The sequence below is a fragment of the Amborella trichopoda genome, chromosome 3 (assembly GCF_054954075.1).
Source record: "Amborella trichopoda isolate Santa Cruz 75 chromosome 3, AtrichopodaSantaCruz75HAP2 v2.0, whole genome shotgun sequence".
In the NCBI taxonomy this organism is placed as follows: Eukaryota; Viridiplantae; Streptophyta; class Magnoliopsida; order Amborellales; family Amborellaceae; genus Amborella; species Amborella trichopoda.
In genome coordinates, this window is record NC_142338.1 from 41,776,827 (window position 1) to 41,794,468 (window position 17,642).

Genomic DNA, 17,642 nt, shown 5'->3' on the forward strand with positions numbered 1-17,642 from the left:
AAAATATTAAAAATAAAATACTTTGAGACATCGGATCCAAGATCAAACCGTCTTGACGCAAGCCCAATTCTTATCAAATGATGAGTGGTCATTTGGATGGCCTGATGATAAAGGAAACATAGATCTTCTATGTTGGAGGAGAAACTATTTTAAAAATAAAATAAAATAGAAAAGATGGACCGTGTAATGCGGGAGTCCTTCTCACTTAATATATTAGATATTACTGTATAGAAGGGGTACTCTTTTAAAGTTACTTTCTCTCCCTCTCTCTCTCTACGGTGTATGATTTCTCTGTCTCTCTCTCAACACACTTTCCCTCTAAATAGATATATATCATGTAAGATCTCTCTCTCAACTAGTGTAAGATGACCTAATTAATTGTATAATTTAGGGAATAATCATTTACATTATTTAAATCTATACATTTTTTTTAGGTGCGGTTTGTACAAACAATCAGTTAGAGCTTACCTTGAAATTGTGTCGAGAAATGTGGTTTTAATATTGAAAATCTTTATAATAGCTTTAAAATATATTTTTATATTTATTTATAAAGTTTAAAGTTTAAAAAATAGTGTAGATGGCCCGATGTATGAAAAATTAAAAATCTTGAAAATTGACGATCCAAAAATACGTTACAAAATACAATATTTCCAATACTTGAAATCCATTTTTTTTTCATATCCATACATCTTGATCTCGAGATGATAAATTTGAACATATTTGAGCATCAAAACAACCTCTTCTAGGTAGGCTCAAATTTCATTATTTAGGTCCTCGGCTCTATATAAATGTTTCCCTTTTTTTTTAGGTTCTAAAATTGCCTATATTTCTGATCTTCGAGTTGTGAAATCAATAAAAAATTTCAGTCCTTAAAAGTCCAAAATAACGGATTTTGAGATCATGAAGGATAGTCTAGATTTTCTTTTTTAATTTTTCACTCCCAAAAGTTTTAGAATTTCAATATTCGAATTATCAAAAATATGACAATAAAATGCTCTAAAATTCCAAATTTAATTTTAAAGTAAATTTCATATTTTCAAAATCTAGAAATGTTAAAGGAGGCTAAAATGCAATTTCTGATTTGAAAACCCAAAAATTCAATTTTCAAATAAATTTTGGATTTTCAAAATCAGAAATTGTTGGGACACTTTTTTCAAACCCCGAAATGGGTGGAATGCTAAAATGCGATTTTCGGAATCTTCGAATCTAAAAATTCAATTTTCGAATAGATTTTGGATTTTAAAAAATCTAGAATTATTGGGACGCTTTTTTAGGGAAAATATAATTGTTGGGCAATAATTTCTTTTGCAATTTTCAAATTTTGAAAATCTAAAAATGCAATTTTCAAACAAATTTTTTATTTTCAAAATCCAAAATTGTTGGGATGCTTTTTTTGGATAAATAAAAATGTTGGGACACTAATTATTTTTTGCAATGTTTGGCTTTTTAAAATCTAAAAATTCAATTTTCAAATAAATTTTGAATTTTAAAAATTCAAAAAAGTTTGGGGACTCTAAAATATAATTTTTTGGATGTTGAACATCATAGAGTTTTACAATAGATTTAAGAAATCTGTAAAAGGTCAATTTTTTCATTAAAAAGAAGTTCCCAAGTATTACAAAAATAACGGGTACCAATGTAGTAACAGAAAATTAATACTAAAATATAAATAACGTTAAAATGGAGCATATATATATATATATATATATATATATATATATATGTAATTTTTTAAAAAAAGAATTAGAAAAGAATGCAGTGGCAAATGACATGCAACAAAGCAAGGAAGGCCGCAAATGAACGACTATAGATCATGTTTTCTTGCTTATAATTTATGTTATTTTATTTTTTCAATTGTATGTCTGATTTATTTTTTACTTTTTTCTCTTTCCTTTTGAGATTTTTAATTTTATTTAATTTTATTTATTTTTGCATTTACAAGTTAAAGTAGAAGTATAAACAAAGATTTCCATACTGTCTCAATCATACCCTATTTTATATTCTTTAAGGTTAGTGGAATTTTTATACACCTATTATTTTTTCTTAAACTAAGGAATTCACTTTGAAAATTTTCATCAACTTATTAATTAGCAGAGGTTAAAATTTTAAAAAACATAGACTCGTTAATGGGTACTCCCCCCCCCCCCCCCACATTCTAAATCGTCGCTTCGGTCTTGCCGGCCGGTAACAGGGATAGGAATAGGGGTGATTACCCGCATAGGTAAAGTTGGTTCATCAAGTGCCGAGAGTGCATTTTCTTTTCGATCGCACAAGGGGGTTTAGTTGGGGCCGAGCATTTCCTGTCCAAGTGGGCAGGCTTCACTCGCCGCTGGCCTCCTCGAATCTTCCTCCCGGCAGGCAGAAGGGGGCCTTTTCTCTTCACCTGTGCAGTTTCGGAATTTTAGGGGTTTGTACATATTTTAGGTGCTTACATACACAACCAAAGTTTCACAAGATTCACTTTGAACTTGAGATTTTAATTGTTTTTTAAATTTTTTATATTAAAGGTTTCACTTTTCAAGTATTTTAGGGTTTCTACATATGGACTTTTTTTTATTTGTAGTAGGTTTTTAATTTTCTTTCTGAAATAAGGGCTTCATTTTGCTTATTCTTTTTCAAGTCTTTCAAGGTTTTTGCATATAAAATCTTTTTTTCTTTATAATCATGGTTTTATTTTTTTGTACTTTTTACATCCACCAATGTTAAATCATTTGATTGTGTAATGATTTTAATTACAACCACATATTACATGTGGCTAGTTAACTCTTAGTTATACACCTCTTTATGTGCCTCATGCATCTAAAAAACACGAATGGAGCACATGAATTTCGCTAGTTTTATTTATAAAACGTAGTTTGGCCATTTTATCGGATATTTTCATTTGGAGTCTATGTTAGTTTGAATCACATTTGAATTAAGGTTTTTCTTAAATTCTAAATTAGGGTTAGTTTATAAGTAGAGCTGGTACAGGGTTTTGATTCAGAGTAGAGTGTTATTGGTTGAGAGAGTCTTGATTAAACTGGAAATCAGTATGAGCCTGGGGTGTAAGATTCCACCATTATTTCAATCAATTTTCAGATCCTTCATTATTTTCATGAATTCTCCACTACACTAATTGGTGATTCCAATTAATAGACTACAACAAAGAATACTTGAATGGGAACATGGGTCTGACTTGGTCAACTAAAACTTTTTTGGTGGTTCGGATTTCATGTTGGATCGTCCGATTTTGAGTGGTATGGCCAAAATTGACTTGAAAAGGAATACATAAAAATCATTTTAAAATAGGTTAATTTCAGTTTGTGAAAAAAGTACATCATTATAGTAGGTATTTTATTAAAAAAGAAAATACTGAATGAAATATTTTGAGCAGAAAAAGTTGTTTCAAACGAAACTGAATACTCCACACGAAAAAAATAGAAAATAAATATTGAATAGGATATAAACATGACAATTGAGCAAACAATTCTAGAAAAATAGTAGAAAAATTGTGAAAATCGGAACGGGAATGACACTCAAATACCACAAAAAAATAGAAAGAATACTGAATATAGATTAAATAAACCTAGAAAATAACAAATATTTCATGACAAATCACAAAAGATTCAAAAAATAAGAATATACATGACAAAACTAATAGTGATAAGAAGACTGAAATTTACCCCTCAAAAAAATATATCCTTATATGAGTAACACACAACTATAAAAAATAAATCACAAATTGAAGTAAAATGCATGATCTAGTTGTTGATCAACCAATAATTGCTAGATCTAAACTAAAATAAACCTATTTTCATCTAAATCTAAACTATTTTGCAAAAAACCAAATCAATCACTTTTTTTTTTCCTTTTTTTTTTTTTTTTGGTCAGAAATAGAAGAACAAGGAAAAATAAGATCTATGTATAAAATGGAACATGAGCAACTACTTGTTGTAGTTCATGCCTAAGACCAAAAATCCCAAGTTCCTCTGGAATAAAACCTCAGTCCAAGTGATCCGGACCGAAAATCACGAAAAACCCGAAGTTTTCAAGCTTTCAATTTGGTAAAAATGGGGCTTTCGTTCAGCAAATGAAATTGTAGATCTTTGAGATCATGACAAACGATCACGATGTTCTATTGATAGAGTAACGACTGAAAATGAGGAAGAAATCGATTGAAGGAATCATGTGATTCATTTTTCCATTATTAGCAAAATATCGCCTGGTTCGCTAAACAGCTAAAGCAATGTTAGAAAATCCGGATGATTAGAATCATAACCGACCAGATAGATCAGAACCGGTAGGGTGCCGACTCCAATTAATCCCGGTCTTGAGGTTCTAATATGTTCACTTTAGCTAAAGTGAAGTAATTGAATTTGGAGAGTTCGATTTCGTTTAAGATCCAAGCTCACTCAAAATTAGTAATTGACTGATTCTTAGTTGGACCGAAATCTTTGAATCTAACCCTCCAATTTGACCGAAATCTTTGAATTTAACCCTCCAATTTGTAGGAAACGGGTATACCTCACACGAGATACTCTAATCGTTATAGTACTACAATGTTTTCACTCCACCGTCCACATTAAATTTGATCATGTTTTCCTCCCTTTGATGAGTTTTTAATAATCTCCAAGATGCTTATGGGGTGTCGAAAACCAACGTTTAAAAACATGGATCGGTAGGGTGAACCGGCCATTCGGGAAACTAGTTTGGATTGGGGAATGGTCGATCTGAATTAGAGATCAGGCTGAGAGAATCGGCTCTTAAAACAATAAAAAATTGTGAATAGAATGACAATTTTAAAAAATGATAAGAATAAAAATATTGGGATGGATCTGCCCATTCCTTGTCTGGTTCTAAGGACCATTTAGTTTTCAAGATTTTATAATCCTGTGGAAAAGTATATCCTTGATTTGGTATTTACGGGGATTGACATTTCTTCAAATATGGTGCACGTTGTTTAGATTGCATATGGTGGAAACCAGGAAAATGTAAATTTATTGTTTGGATTGTTTGGAATATCTTTTTCCTAGAAATACAAATTTTAGATACTTTTTCTCTTTAAAAGTTTAGATACTTTCTTTTTAAAATTTGATATAGTTTCTCTCATTAAAATTTTGAGATATTTTTTATCTCTAAAATTTAAAATTTGAGATATTTTGTCTTTATAAAATTTTTTATATAGTTTTTTTCTTTAAAAAATTTCAAGTAGTTTCTCTCCATAAAATATGATAGGACATGGTTGGCATGCGGCCAAGCCCATACATGTAGAAATGCAGGCTTGACAATAAATCTCATTTTCAAATATAATTTGATCCTAATTTTTAGAGTAGATATAATATGTAACATGGAGATCATGAATATGAAAAAAACAAATTTGAAAATTTGAAATAATAATTGTATTAAGGAAACATTTAGACAGTTAGTTACAATTGCTTTTAGATGGACCACCTGTTTGCATCCATCTTTAAGATGGATGTTTTATATATTGTAGAGATGCGGTCCAGCCCACATGAAAAAATTGTTCAATATGATATAGTTTTTCACCTTAAAATTATAAGGTACTTTATCTATCTAAAATTTCAAATTTGAGATAGTTTCTTTCTAAAAATTTTGAAATAGTTTCTTTCTCTAAAAAATTTGATGTACTTTCTCACTCTAAAAGTTTATATATTTACCCTCTCTAAGATTTTAATATACTTTCTCTCTCTAAAACTTAAATTTTTAGATAGTTTCTCTCTCGAAAATTTTCAGATAGTTTCTTTCTCTAAAATTTTAATATACTTTGTCTCTCTAAAACTTAAAATTTCAGATAGTTTCTCTATCTAAAATTTTGAAATAGTTTTTTTAAAAAAATTCCAAGTATTTTTTCTATATATAGTTTCTCTTTTAAAAGTTTTAAGATATTTTTTCTCTCTAAAACTTAAAATTTGAGATAGTTTCTCTCTTTAAAAATTTTCGGGCAGTTTCTTAATGAAAATTTTGACATATATTCTATCTCTAAAATTTTAATAACTACTCTCTCTAAAACTTAAAATTTGACATAGTTTCTCTCTCAAAAAGTTTTGAGATATTTCTCTCTAAAAGTTATTAAGTAGTTCCTCTATTTAAATTTTAATGTAGCTTCTCGCTCTCTCAAATTTTAAAATACTTTCTCTCTCTAAAACTTAAAATTTGAGATAGTTTCTCTAAAAATTTTGTAATATTACTTTCTAAAAAATTGTAAGTAGTTCCTCTATCTAAAATTTAATATAGTTTCTGTCTCTAAAATTTTAAGATTCTCTCTTTCTAAAAGTTAAGATTTGAGATAGTTTCTCTCTCTAAAATTTTTTAGACGCTCTCTTTAAAATTTTAAATTTGAGATAATTTATCTCTATAAAATTTTGACATAGTTTTTCTCCAAAAAAATTTATATATTTTCTCTCTAAAAAATTCATATACTCTCTCTCTCTTTCTCAAATTTGATTTAGTTTCCCTCTCTAAAATTTTAATATGGGTCCATGAAAAAATGGGTTGTTTCCATGAAATATCAATTCCACCTATTTTTGTCGAATTGAGATTTCCAAAATTTTAGCTTAAAATGAACATTTAGGAATCCAACGGAAATTTTAATTCCAACATAAATGTTAATTCTAAACAAACCAAACACGATTGGCCTAGCCATTTTCAGGAAAAACGACTCCTAGAAATGTGAATCCAATGAACCAATTGGGCCCATATAACCGATCGGTACTTAACATTGCCCGATTGCAATCGGGACTCGGTAGATTAAGTCGAACTGGGTTCAAGTCCATGTTTTCAACCCAACAGGTCATGTTCGAGCCTGGGTCCGGCTTGGACTCTATCGGAGTGGGGCCTGGTTTGAGTGGGTGTCCATCCGACTCGATACATAATATATAAAACATATATATTTTACAATATATAAAATAAATTCTAAACTTTTTTTTCTTTTTTTATGAATTTGGCCCAAACGAATTTGATTGGATCCAAGTGGCCAGACCAGTTGCCACCCCTACATCGAGATGTGAGAGGCAAAATATGTCCATTTTACAATTTAAGGATAAAATCCATGTGCGTTGGTTGGGTCATAAAAATGCTTAAAATATTGTCGGGAAAGGAAAGCCCTTGATGACGCAACCGATTGACACCCGTTAAAAGTTCGGAATCTGTAATGGCATAGAGCTGGAAATTTACCCAACCATGTCGGCTTGTTTTTCCTAAAAGGAACTGTTGATATGGATATATCTTTTGTTGTGATTTCAAGGTAATTAAGATAGGGTCCCAATCTAGATAGCAAATTTGGATAGGAATCCACTTGGACGGAATCCTAAATAGATATATGGGGATTGCATTTAATGAGATCATTTATCTTTAATAGTCACAATTATTTATAATCATCCGATGTGAGATGTGAGATGTGATAGCTAGGGTGTGTCACAAAGTTCGATAAAAAAATTTTTGATGTGAAATTTGATATCTCGGGTGTGTCACAAAATTCGATAAAATTTCTTTTGAAGTTTGTAGGGTTTTTAGGAATCCCTCACTTGCGGAACGGGGAATCCAAAATATCGGGATCCCACCCAATATCGTGTATATGATTGGCTAAATGAGAAGTAGATGAATACAACTATAAATCGAGTATGAGAAATAAAAAAAACGTAAAAAAAAATACACTACCACAACACACGATTTACGTGGTTCATGCCCTAGGGCTACATCTACGGCATTGGCAAGTAGAAATCCACTATCTCAATGAAGATGATAATTTTGTGTTATAAGAGTATACCTCACTCTATGGTTGAGAGAGAGAGAGACTAAGTCCAAGTTTATAAAATAAGGCCCCCATTGAGAGATTAAGTACAAGTGTATAAAATAAGGCCCCCATTGAGAGTATATATAACATAGAGGCTAGGGGTTTTCAGGTTAGGGGTTTGCTTTTGATCATATAAAGATCTGTGAGACGAAGAGATCTCATCTATTCATTTCTTAGATCAGTCATTATGATTAAAAAAAATGAGGTGGAACTGTTATCTCTTAATTTTCATAACTATATTCTCAATAAATATTGTGTATATTAAATAGTATCTTTATACAAATCAATTTCAATTATTCTTTTACACTTTTCTATTTGAAATCAATTAAAATATCTTAAAACACTTTCCATAAATTTCAAACAAGGCGCATGGCTTCTTTCATAAGCCACCAAAAAAGGAAGAAAGGGGGAAGTGGGGTGTACCACTCATATGAGGTTGTTATGGGGCCCACGGCCCCAAATATAGTGGGCCCAAAAAGATCCTAATGGGCCCCCTATATAATAAAAAATATTTTAAGATATTAAAGTAAATTTTATAAAGCTAATTTTTTATTTTTCTCTCTCATTAAAATAAATCTAAAGAATTGATTTTTGCTATTTAAATTATTTTTCAATAAAATAAAATACCTAGAGAGGTCTAAAAATTAATTTTAATTATCTACAATATATTTAAAATTTGTTTTAAAAAAATGATAGGAATTTGATCAATAGAGTTAGGAATATAATAAATATATTGAGGACTTCATCCTTTTAGAAACTGTATATCACTATACATTCTCAAACTGATCCAATAGTTCCCATGACCCATAGCCCTTTACATAGGACTATGATTTGACTCTTAATGTCAGCTAATAAATTAAGGAGATATGATCTTAGTTCATAGATTATAGTTCCTCCTTGAGGACAAGTTCAGGCCCCATTCTAGTACTATGTTATATGGGTCCTTCTAACCTACTACAATGTTCTAATGAGTAATCTCTTCGGCACATGTATACAACACATACTGTTATCCAAAAGGCTGCTTCTCAGACGAGTATCTAGTGCACATGCCATATGATGACAATGATGGAGATTTTGAACTTTATCCTCTCCAGCTAACTACTACACACATGGGTCACATCCATTCCCCTAGCCAAACACCCTGGGCACAACTCTGACCTTATCACGGGGTTACCCCACATCGAAACCCTTATAGGTTGTATTAAATTGCCCAAAGCTACGGGTTTTAGACACACCTTGAGCCATAGATAGTCAAAGCTCAATTGAATCTCGGCATTAGGAATGCCTCAAAGTCCATCCTAGACCATACCACAGAGTCCATCCAAACTATGCTCCCACTAGAGCTATCACAACACTATAGTCATAGTTTTATATGCTCTTCTAAGGCTTTCAAGTGACTACATAACCCAACATCTCCTACTTGGTCTTTGAAGGCCTTATAATCTGTCCTTCACATTCTCATTCCCCATTACAGTCTCTCTCTCAAGCATTTCTCACTTATTTTCTCTCATGTTCATTACATAACCAGACGAACTCCTTCACCATCAATTCTTTTACTAAGGATTCATGGATGTAGCCTATGTAGGAGTCATGAAGCCTCTCTCTTTGCTGCGAGCCATCTCACCTTGAACGTGGTCGTAGTCCATTTTCATATCCTCAGTATTACCATCATGAATCATGGACTCGTTGTCGCAGAAGATCTTCACACACCTTCATCGCATGGGGTCATATCTTTGCAACTCAAGGAAGTTTTTAATTATGATGCTTCCTTTTGTAGCCAGACAACCAATACTACATATCCAAGTTCCATGGTAGACAACATTATAGTATGTTGTTTTAGCTGGTCCACTAAGCATAAATAAGTGCTCCCGCTGGAATGTTTATCTGAATCCCTTAAGCATTTTACAATAGAGTACATGTATATCTGAATATCTGAGCATCGTAAAATAATCTTGGTTGCTCCCACTCAAACAAAATACATATAACACGTACTGTCTCAATATGCATGCCTCTGCCTATGCCATGAGGTAGTACAACAAGTCTCTTGCCAAAATAAATAAGTTCCATGGTAGACAACATTATAGTATGTTGTTTTAGCTGATCCACTAAGCATAAATAAGTGCTCCCACTAGAATGTTTATCTGGATCCCTTAAAGCAATTTACAATAGAGTACATGTATATCTGAATATCTGAGCATCATAAAATAACCTTGGGATTGCTCCCACTCAAACAAAATACATATAACACGTACTGTCTCAATATGCATACCTATGCCTATACCATGAGGTAGTACAACAAGTCTCTTGCCAAAATAACTCAATGCCCATTGGTCTCGCAATATGTATTCATTTTTCAAACCACCAAGGTTCAACCATACTAGTCTTTTGATTTTAATCCATACAAATCAAGTGATCTTATCTACAAAAAATGTATAAAGGAAAGCCTAATAATATGAGCATCCTAAGACATTCCCTATGATTCATGGTCTTAGGTAATCAAGGATTCCAATCGGTACTATAAAAAACATGAGTCAAGACTCATGAGATCTTTAAAACTGGTGCAAAGATAAATGACACTTTCTCCCATATATATAAAATAATTTCACAACTCAATGTTTTTCTTTTTTATAAAAACTCTTGACTTGGTATATTTTCACAAACAACATTTAGAAAATAGCACGATGGTTTGGTATGATTTCACAAAAAAAAAAACTTCATAGACCTTGCAAAGACTATGGTGGTTTCGCAAAAATATACTAATTGGCCAATAAGCACAAATGGTCCAATTCAATATTCAAAAAATAAATACTTAGTATTTGAAAATTATTTTACCACATTCGCCATTAATTTTTTACCAAGTCATGTTATACCCATAAAAGGAGTCATAAAATCCCTATATGATTTTATCCAAAACAAAAGCATGACTAAAGGATGGTTATAAAAAACCCGACAAAATATCTGAAAAATAGTCCATCCTAAAAGGTGCATGGATTTTCAAGAAAAATATGAAAATTGGAATTTCAAGCAATAGTTTGTCTAGGGATTTTCATCTAGAAGAGGTGAAAATCAATCCGGTATTTTTTCAATTAACATTTGCATCATTTTAAAATCAATTGAGATGTGTGATACTTAAATATTTTTGCTTTGTTTTTTGATCCCCTAAAAAAGGGGCTAGGATATTTTTAGAAAATATAGAATTTTTACAAATATTATGTTAGTTATGGGTTGTGTTAGGAAGGTCTTCAAAAAAATTTCCGTTAATATTTTGGCTAGATCTCTACTTTCCCAAAACATGGCTTATTTTTTGGAAAATAATAAATCTTTGAAAATATTATGTGGCATTTTTTTTGGAGTTTTTGTTCAAGATCATGTTATAAAGTATTTAGATTTCTTTGTGCTGAGTTTTTCTAAGATTTATGATGAAATTTATACTTTATGATTGGCACTTTTTTTCTCCCAAAAAAATTGCCGCTAATTTTTAATAAAATTTATTTAATTGTAAAAAAATAAATTTGACAAGCAATTTTGTTAGTTTATTTGCTCTAGATGGCATGGAGATTGATTTGGATAAAGTTTTTGTTGAGTTTCTTTATAATTTCTAGTGAAAACGATTTTTTTGTGCTAAGGTCTCTATTTTTTTGAAAATGTGCCTCAAATTTTTAAGAAATTTTATTTTATCTATATATTATGTTTACTTTTATTTTACATTGTGTTAAATTCTTTTTTGTTATTTTCCCTTATTAATGATAATTTTGTATTTTCTTTGTTCATGGTCTATATTTTCCTGAAAGGAGAAAATATTAGTTTTTTAAAAACTTTATTTCATACTCATTATTTTGAATTTTCATAGTTGGTATTTGGTTTATGATTGAGCATTCAATCATATATATTTTTCCAAAATTCACAATTAGACTGTATATTTTGAGAACTAGTAGAGAGAGAAATGATTTTTCAACAATAGTAGCCCTACATCATGGTTCAACGTTGAGCTTAAATCTCTTTGCTTTGGTTATGAACAAGTTAACTAGACATCTATATAAATAAGGTCCGTGTGGAGTAGTTATTTGTGGATGACAGTTTTGATTAATAAAACCAGAGACAATGTAAACACAAATAACTTTCGAGTTATGTTTGAGAATCTAAAGGTTATTAAACTAGCCGGACAAATACAAAATATATATAAAGTAAGTTTAGTTATAATAGAAGTAAAATGAAGAATTAGTTTAGATTGATAGCCAATAAGTACCTAAAAGAAATTATCCAAAATTAATGTGACTCGATAATCCATGAGAAATGAGAGGTTGAAGAAGATGATGTTATAGAATTAGAGCTAAGTGGATGACGTAGAGATATGCTTCTAAAGTCTTATGTAACTGTAGCATATTAATGAAATTGAAGGGGAAAGTTCTATAAGAAGGTTGTGAGTGGAATGTTGGATAGTCAAAAAACAACATATCTATAGAATAAGTAGAGTTGAGGTAATGATATTGAAATAGATGACTGGCAAGATAAGGATAGAATTCAAAAAGAAGACATTCGAGGGAATTTAAAGGGACTTCCAATAGGTGATAGATTTAGGTAGTCTGGTTATATGCAATGCGACCTAAAACAACACTACTTGGGAAGGGTGATTCGGTTCAAGCATAAAGCTGTAAAAGGACAAAAAAAAAAAGTTTTAAAAGACATAAATAGAAACAGTGAAAAATATAGTGATTTATAACTTGAATAATGGTCGATGATACGGCACAATGATAAAACATTATTTAAATAACTTATCTCAAATAATGGACATAGGGATCGGATGGTGATGATATATGATGATGATTGATATTTACTAGATTCTATATATACCACTATTGCGATTAACCGCATATTTGGGTATAAATGACTTTGACTTTGTGGCACTTAGATGGGAATGAGGATCCTGGTGTTCACACCTATTCAGGAAAGTGCTTAAATATGTAACATATTATTAAAATGTTTTCTACAAACGAAGTACATTAGATTTTTAAAATTTTTTTGAATATTTTTTTTCGAACAATCAATTAAAGTCGTCTTGTTTGCCGAGCCAATTGGGACTGGCGGGTGTCCAATACTGCTGACTGAGCCGGCTTTATAAGCACTCGTTACGTAGTTGGGAAAATTATAAAAACCCCCCAAAGATACTATTTTTGTAACTTACCGCTCGGCTAGCGTTTCCTCGCACTTATTTTTCAATTACCATTTTTTTTCGTAAAAATCTCCTAATCCAAAACAAAAGAAAAAGAGATTAAACTACCTCCCTCTCTCTTCTCATGGCTTTTACCTACGACTCTCTCCTCATGCGCTCCGACAGTCTATTTAAATGCTCTGGTAATGAAGACACGTACTTCGACAATACAAGGACTCTCTCCTGCAGTACACCTTCTTGAGCCATAGCGTTCCGACGGTTGAATAGGTTGCTCCTGTAATGAGGACACACGCTCCAGCAGTACAAAGACGTGCTCCGGTAGTACACCTTCTGGTGCCATATCGCTCTGGTAGTTGAATAGGTCTCTCCGGCAATAAAGACAAGCGTTCCAGCAGTACAAATACGAGCTCTGGCATACACTTTTTGGAGTCACATCGCTTCTGCGGTTGACTTGGTCGCTTCGGCAATACGCTACTTGGGACCGTCAATTGACTTGACAATACGCTACTTGGGACCGTCAATTGACTTTTTTTTTTTTTTTTGTAGGGAATGTTACCTTCAATTGAATTTTTTTTTTATAAAGAAAGGCATTTCCATAAAAAAAATAACAGCTTTTTACCCTTGGGGGGTTTTGCGAGAAAAGTTGGTTGTGAGAAAAAAAGTGAGAGAAAAAATTAATTGGGGTATAAGTTTCGTAGATAATATACTTGAGGGGGGCGTTTTATAATTTTCTCTATATAATATCCATTCCCTTTCTTAATCTTCACCTCAAAAAATCTCATGCTTTTAGTTACGGCTAGTAACGGGTCCCCCTTGGGCCAAACTTGCCCTATCCCTAGCTCGACCCTATTTTCATTAGGGATGGCCCAAACCCGGCCCTAACCCTAACAGGACTAAGCTAGGTCGAGCCCCGTTAAGAAACTAAAAAAAGCAATACAAAAAAAAAAAAAAAAGTTGGGCCAAGCCCTCGTTTTTTAGGTCCGGGCAGGGACACATAGCCCAATGACACCCCGACTCTTAGGTCTTTTCAAAGCAATGAGAAAGCACCGTACGAAAAATAGGAGCTCGATTAGCTGAGTGGTTGGCCACCAACGTTGCAACAGCAACCGATTTGATTGCGTCATAAATGGCCACCAACGATGCAACCACAACCGATTTGATTGCCTCATAAAAGTCAATTTAATTATCACATATAAAAAGTAACCACGCCAAGAAAATTCATAAGAGAGAACCCAAGTGGACCAAGTTTTGGGATCAGTTAGGAAGTGGGCAGCGTGGGTGATCAGACACCCATCTCTCTCTCTCTCTCTCTCTCTCTCTCTCAACAATAACACCGTGAACCTGACATTAAGTGACGAATGAAGAAACCAAGGAGACCCACGATCGAATACCATTAAAAACCCACCACCAACTCTCCCTGAATCCCCCCTTCTCCTACTTAAATTAGGCCTCAAATTGCTGCTCCTGAGAGAAGAATAACTACACAGATCACAAGAGAGAGAGAGCACAGAACAGGGCAAGTAGAGAGAGAAAGATGGTGAACTTGGTAGCAGCCCAAAAACCACTCCTACATGGACTGATGAAGCTCGCCGGGCTTACCCCACAAAATGTAGAAATAGAAGAAGGCACCGCCATGAACTTCTGGGTTCCATCCCCCAAAAGCAAGAAGAACAACAAGCACAAAGGGAACGTAGTTCTCATCCATGGTTTTGCGGCCGAAGGGATAGTAACATGGCAATTCCAAGTTGGTTCTCTCACTAAAAAATTCTCAGTTTATGTCCCTGACCTCCTCTTCTTTGGTGGCTCAGTAACTTCAAGCTCCGATCGCTCGCCTTCTTTTCAAGCTCATTGTTTGGCCAAGGCATTGAACAAGCTTGGGGCTCAGAAATGCGCGCTTGTTGGGTTCAGCTACGGAGGAATGGTGGCTTTTAAGATGGCGGAGCTTTATCCTGAAATGGTTTCGCATTTGGTGATTTCGGGTTCAATTTTGGCGATGACTGATACCATTAGTGGTGAGACGATGGCCAGGTTGGGGTTCTCCTCATCCACGGAGCTGTTGCTTCCTACTAATGTGAAGGGGCTCAAGGCCTTGTTATCAGTGGCTACTCATAAGAACTTGTGGTTTCCTAATTGCCTTTACAGGGACTATCTTAAGGTCTCTCTCCATCTCAAAGGCACGCACACGCACACGCACACGCACACTCACACGCGCACACACAAGAATCAGAATGTTTTCTCACTAGCCTGCTTGTTTGTTGCAATTCTCCTGCAACAAGCTTACTTTCACTTTTTTCACTCACCAGACACCTTATTTGTCCCCTTTTATCTCATCAGATTGGTTTGTTTGTCCCCCATTTCTTTCTCTGGATGCCTTTTGCTCACTGTTCTCTCTGAATGAAATCCTGCTCTTTTGTGGCGAGAACAGGTCATGTTCACCAACAGAGAACAAAGGGCTGAGCTCCTGGATGCTCTTATTGAGAGCAACAAGGATACCACCATACCCAATTTCACCCAGGTGGGTTGTACTTACTTTCTCCCATTTATTTCGTAAAATCGGAACACATCTCTCTCTCTGTCTCTCCCTCTCTATCTTCCCATATATCAGGTAAAATCAGAAAAGATCTCTCTCTCTCTCTCTATCGTTGTGCGATCCTCTGTTTTGTCTCGTAGAATTTGTAAAGATTCATCCATATTCCTTTCTCTCTGGTTTTCTTGCAGAAGATACACTTGTTATGGGGCGAGAAGGACCAAATTTTCAACTTGGAAGTGGCCAAGAACATGAGAGAGTGAGTACCCATTCAAAACATAAGAATAAAGACCTCATTCTTCTCTGTTTCTCTAACATCCGTTGAAGCTAAGCTTTTTTTTGGTGTGAAATCAGGGAATTGGGGAAGAAGGCGACATTTGAAGGCATTAAGAAGGCAGGTCACCTCGTCCACTTGGAGAGGCCCTGTGTCTATAACAGGCTTCTTAATAGGTTCCTTGATACCTCTTTTCCACAAAACAATGACCATCATCACCAACACTAGTTCACAATCCAACTGTACATGTCATGAAACAATATTTCTGTGTGCTTCTTAGTAATTGGTCTTACTGAAATCTGCATATCTGTTTCTTATTGTAATCTGATGGAGGAGTAAACATTTCAATTTATGAAGACATGGTTATAGGGAAATGTGTCTCACCCAGTCAATTTCCCATGTCTGATTTAGTGTTTTAATGCCCAACGATTTCTAATCTCGTCGATCCAAATGATTATTGGTCGGGACTAAAATCTGTTCTAGGATTATATGGATCTCCCCCCTTCCCGGACAAAAACACACCTAGGAATTGTGAATTGTTCACGGCATCATAGAGGAAAGGTGGCTTCATGCTTGCTAGGTATGCAAACGGTTTTGCAGAAATCTCCCTTGTGTCGAGAGATATTTGGTGAAATAAACGAACTCCGAACAATCAGAGTATCTCATCCTTCTCGAGTCAAACTATGAAAGGGACTGATCTCCACCTCCAGAGTTCCCCTTAAACTAAGCTTAAACTTTGAATCAATATTCATTATGATTAACCACTATTTTCAAAAAGATGGGACAGTATGGAGCAGGATTTTCAGAGTCTTCATATGGAGGAGGTTTCCCATGCAATATGCCCCCAAAATTCTTCGCGCAAACAAATATTGGTTCATCTTAGGAAAAAAAGACGCATGTTAGCAAGACCATTCCAAAACTCTGGATATATCAAACATGAATAATTGAGATGGTTGACTATGAGGGAAAGTAGGAGTAGCTTTAACAGGTGATAAGATGAGGGAAAGTATAATTAGGTGGACTACCCATGAGTTAAGAGGTGTGATAAAGTGCAAGGAGAAGTCTTAAAAAGATATGAACAGCAGTAGTAAAACTAAGTACGGTGATTTATGGTCAAACTAAGAGAATGTCTTTTAATAGAACAGAATAAAAGAATAGGTATTCCAAATAGCTGGGATAAAGCTTGGATGGTGATTATTATGAATAGCATTGATACATGCGCGCTTACACGATAGGACCAATAATGTAGTCATTTCATAAGCATTAATTCGATGTGAAGCTCATCAACAAAGTTCTAAATACCATTGAAACACGGCTGGAAAAGGAGGCGATTTGAATGCCAAACGTTCAAATGGGGCACATAGACTTCTCTCCTTGGTCTCAAGAAATTTACAAGAAAAAGTATTTGCTTAAAGCAAGGATTGAGCAAGGGCCAAGCCATCGGCTATTTACATACACCCCAAATGCTTCAGAGTCCAATTCTCAGCATAAGATGATCACACATTTTCATATCAAAGGATTGACCAAAGTAGGCTCATCTGTAAGACAACTGAATCTCCTCCAAAGTTCTACCTTTAGTTTCTGGTACCGATACTACAATAAGAATAGAGTGGAAACACTAAAAAATACATATATTGTAGATGCTCCTATCAGAATAAGATAAAAATGGCTAATGTAAGTCTAGATATGCTAAATCAAAGCAAAATATGTATGAATGTACCTATGAGTGCAAGTACGTATGTGTGAAGGTCTAGAGTGTGAATGAATGTGTGTCACTGTGTGTAGTTTCACCTGTAGAGCTCCAGGTTAGAAGAAGATTAGCAGTCATGGTAATAGTCCACAGTATCAGTTAATTACCTAATGTTGCAATGCTATCAAT

At 33.7% G+C, this 17,642-nt stretch overlaps 1 protein-coding gene across 3 annotated transcripts; it reads left to right on the plus strand.

Moving 5' to 3' along the window:
* The first annotated feature begins 14,468 nt into the window (after nucleotides 1-14,468).
* Nucleotides 14,469-16,137, plus strand: LOC18422656 (uncharacterized). Of its 3 annotated transcripts, none has more exons than XM_088860582.1 (4): nucleotides 14,469-15,117; nucleotides 15,388-15,477; nucleotides 15,681-15,748; nucleotides 15,817-16,137. In XM_088860582.1, the coding sequence occupies exons 1-4, from the start codon at nucleotides 14,497-14,499 to the stop codon at nucleotides 15,818-15,820; spliced, it is 783 nt and encodes a 260-aa protein (XP_088716708.1). In that variant the 5' UTR covers nucleotides 14,469-14,496; the 3' UTR covers nucleotides 15,821-16,137. The 3 variants fall into 3 exon arrangements, with proteins under 3 accessions (XP_088716708.1, XP_006878596.1, XP_088716709.1); XM_006878534.4 differs by having other exon boundaries at nucleotides 15,844-16,137; XM_088860583.1 differs by lacking the exon at nucleotides 15,817-16,137 and having other exon boundaries at nucleotides 15,681-15,752.
* Nucleotides 16,138-17,642: the final 1,505 nt, after the last annotated feature.

Bases quoted from the DNA above. Each gene is read 5' to 3' on its own strand.
- LOC18422656 (XM_006878534.4), top strand. From the start codon at position 14,497: ATGGTGAACTTGGTAGCAGCCCAAAAACCACTCCTACATGGACTGATG. The intron at 15,118-15,387 runs GTCTCTCTCCAT...TGGCGAGAACAG, and splicing joins TTTACAGGGACTATCTTAAG to GTCATGTTCACCAACAGAGA. The intron at 15,478-15,680 runs GTGGGTTGTACT...GTTTTCTTGCAG, and splicing joins CCATACCCAATTTCACCCAG to AAGATACACTTGTTATGGGG.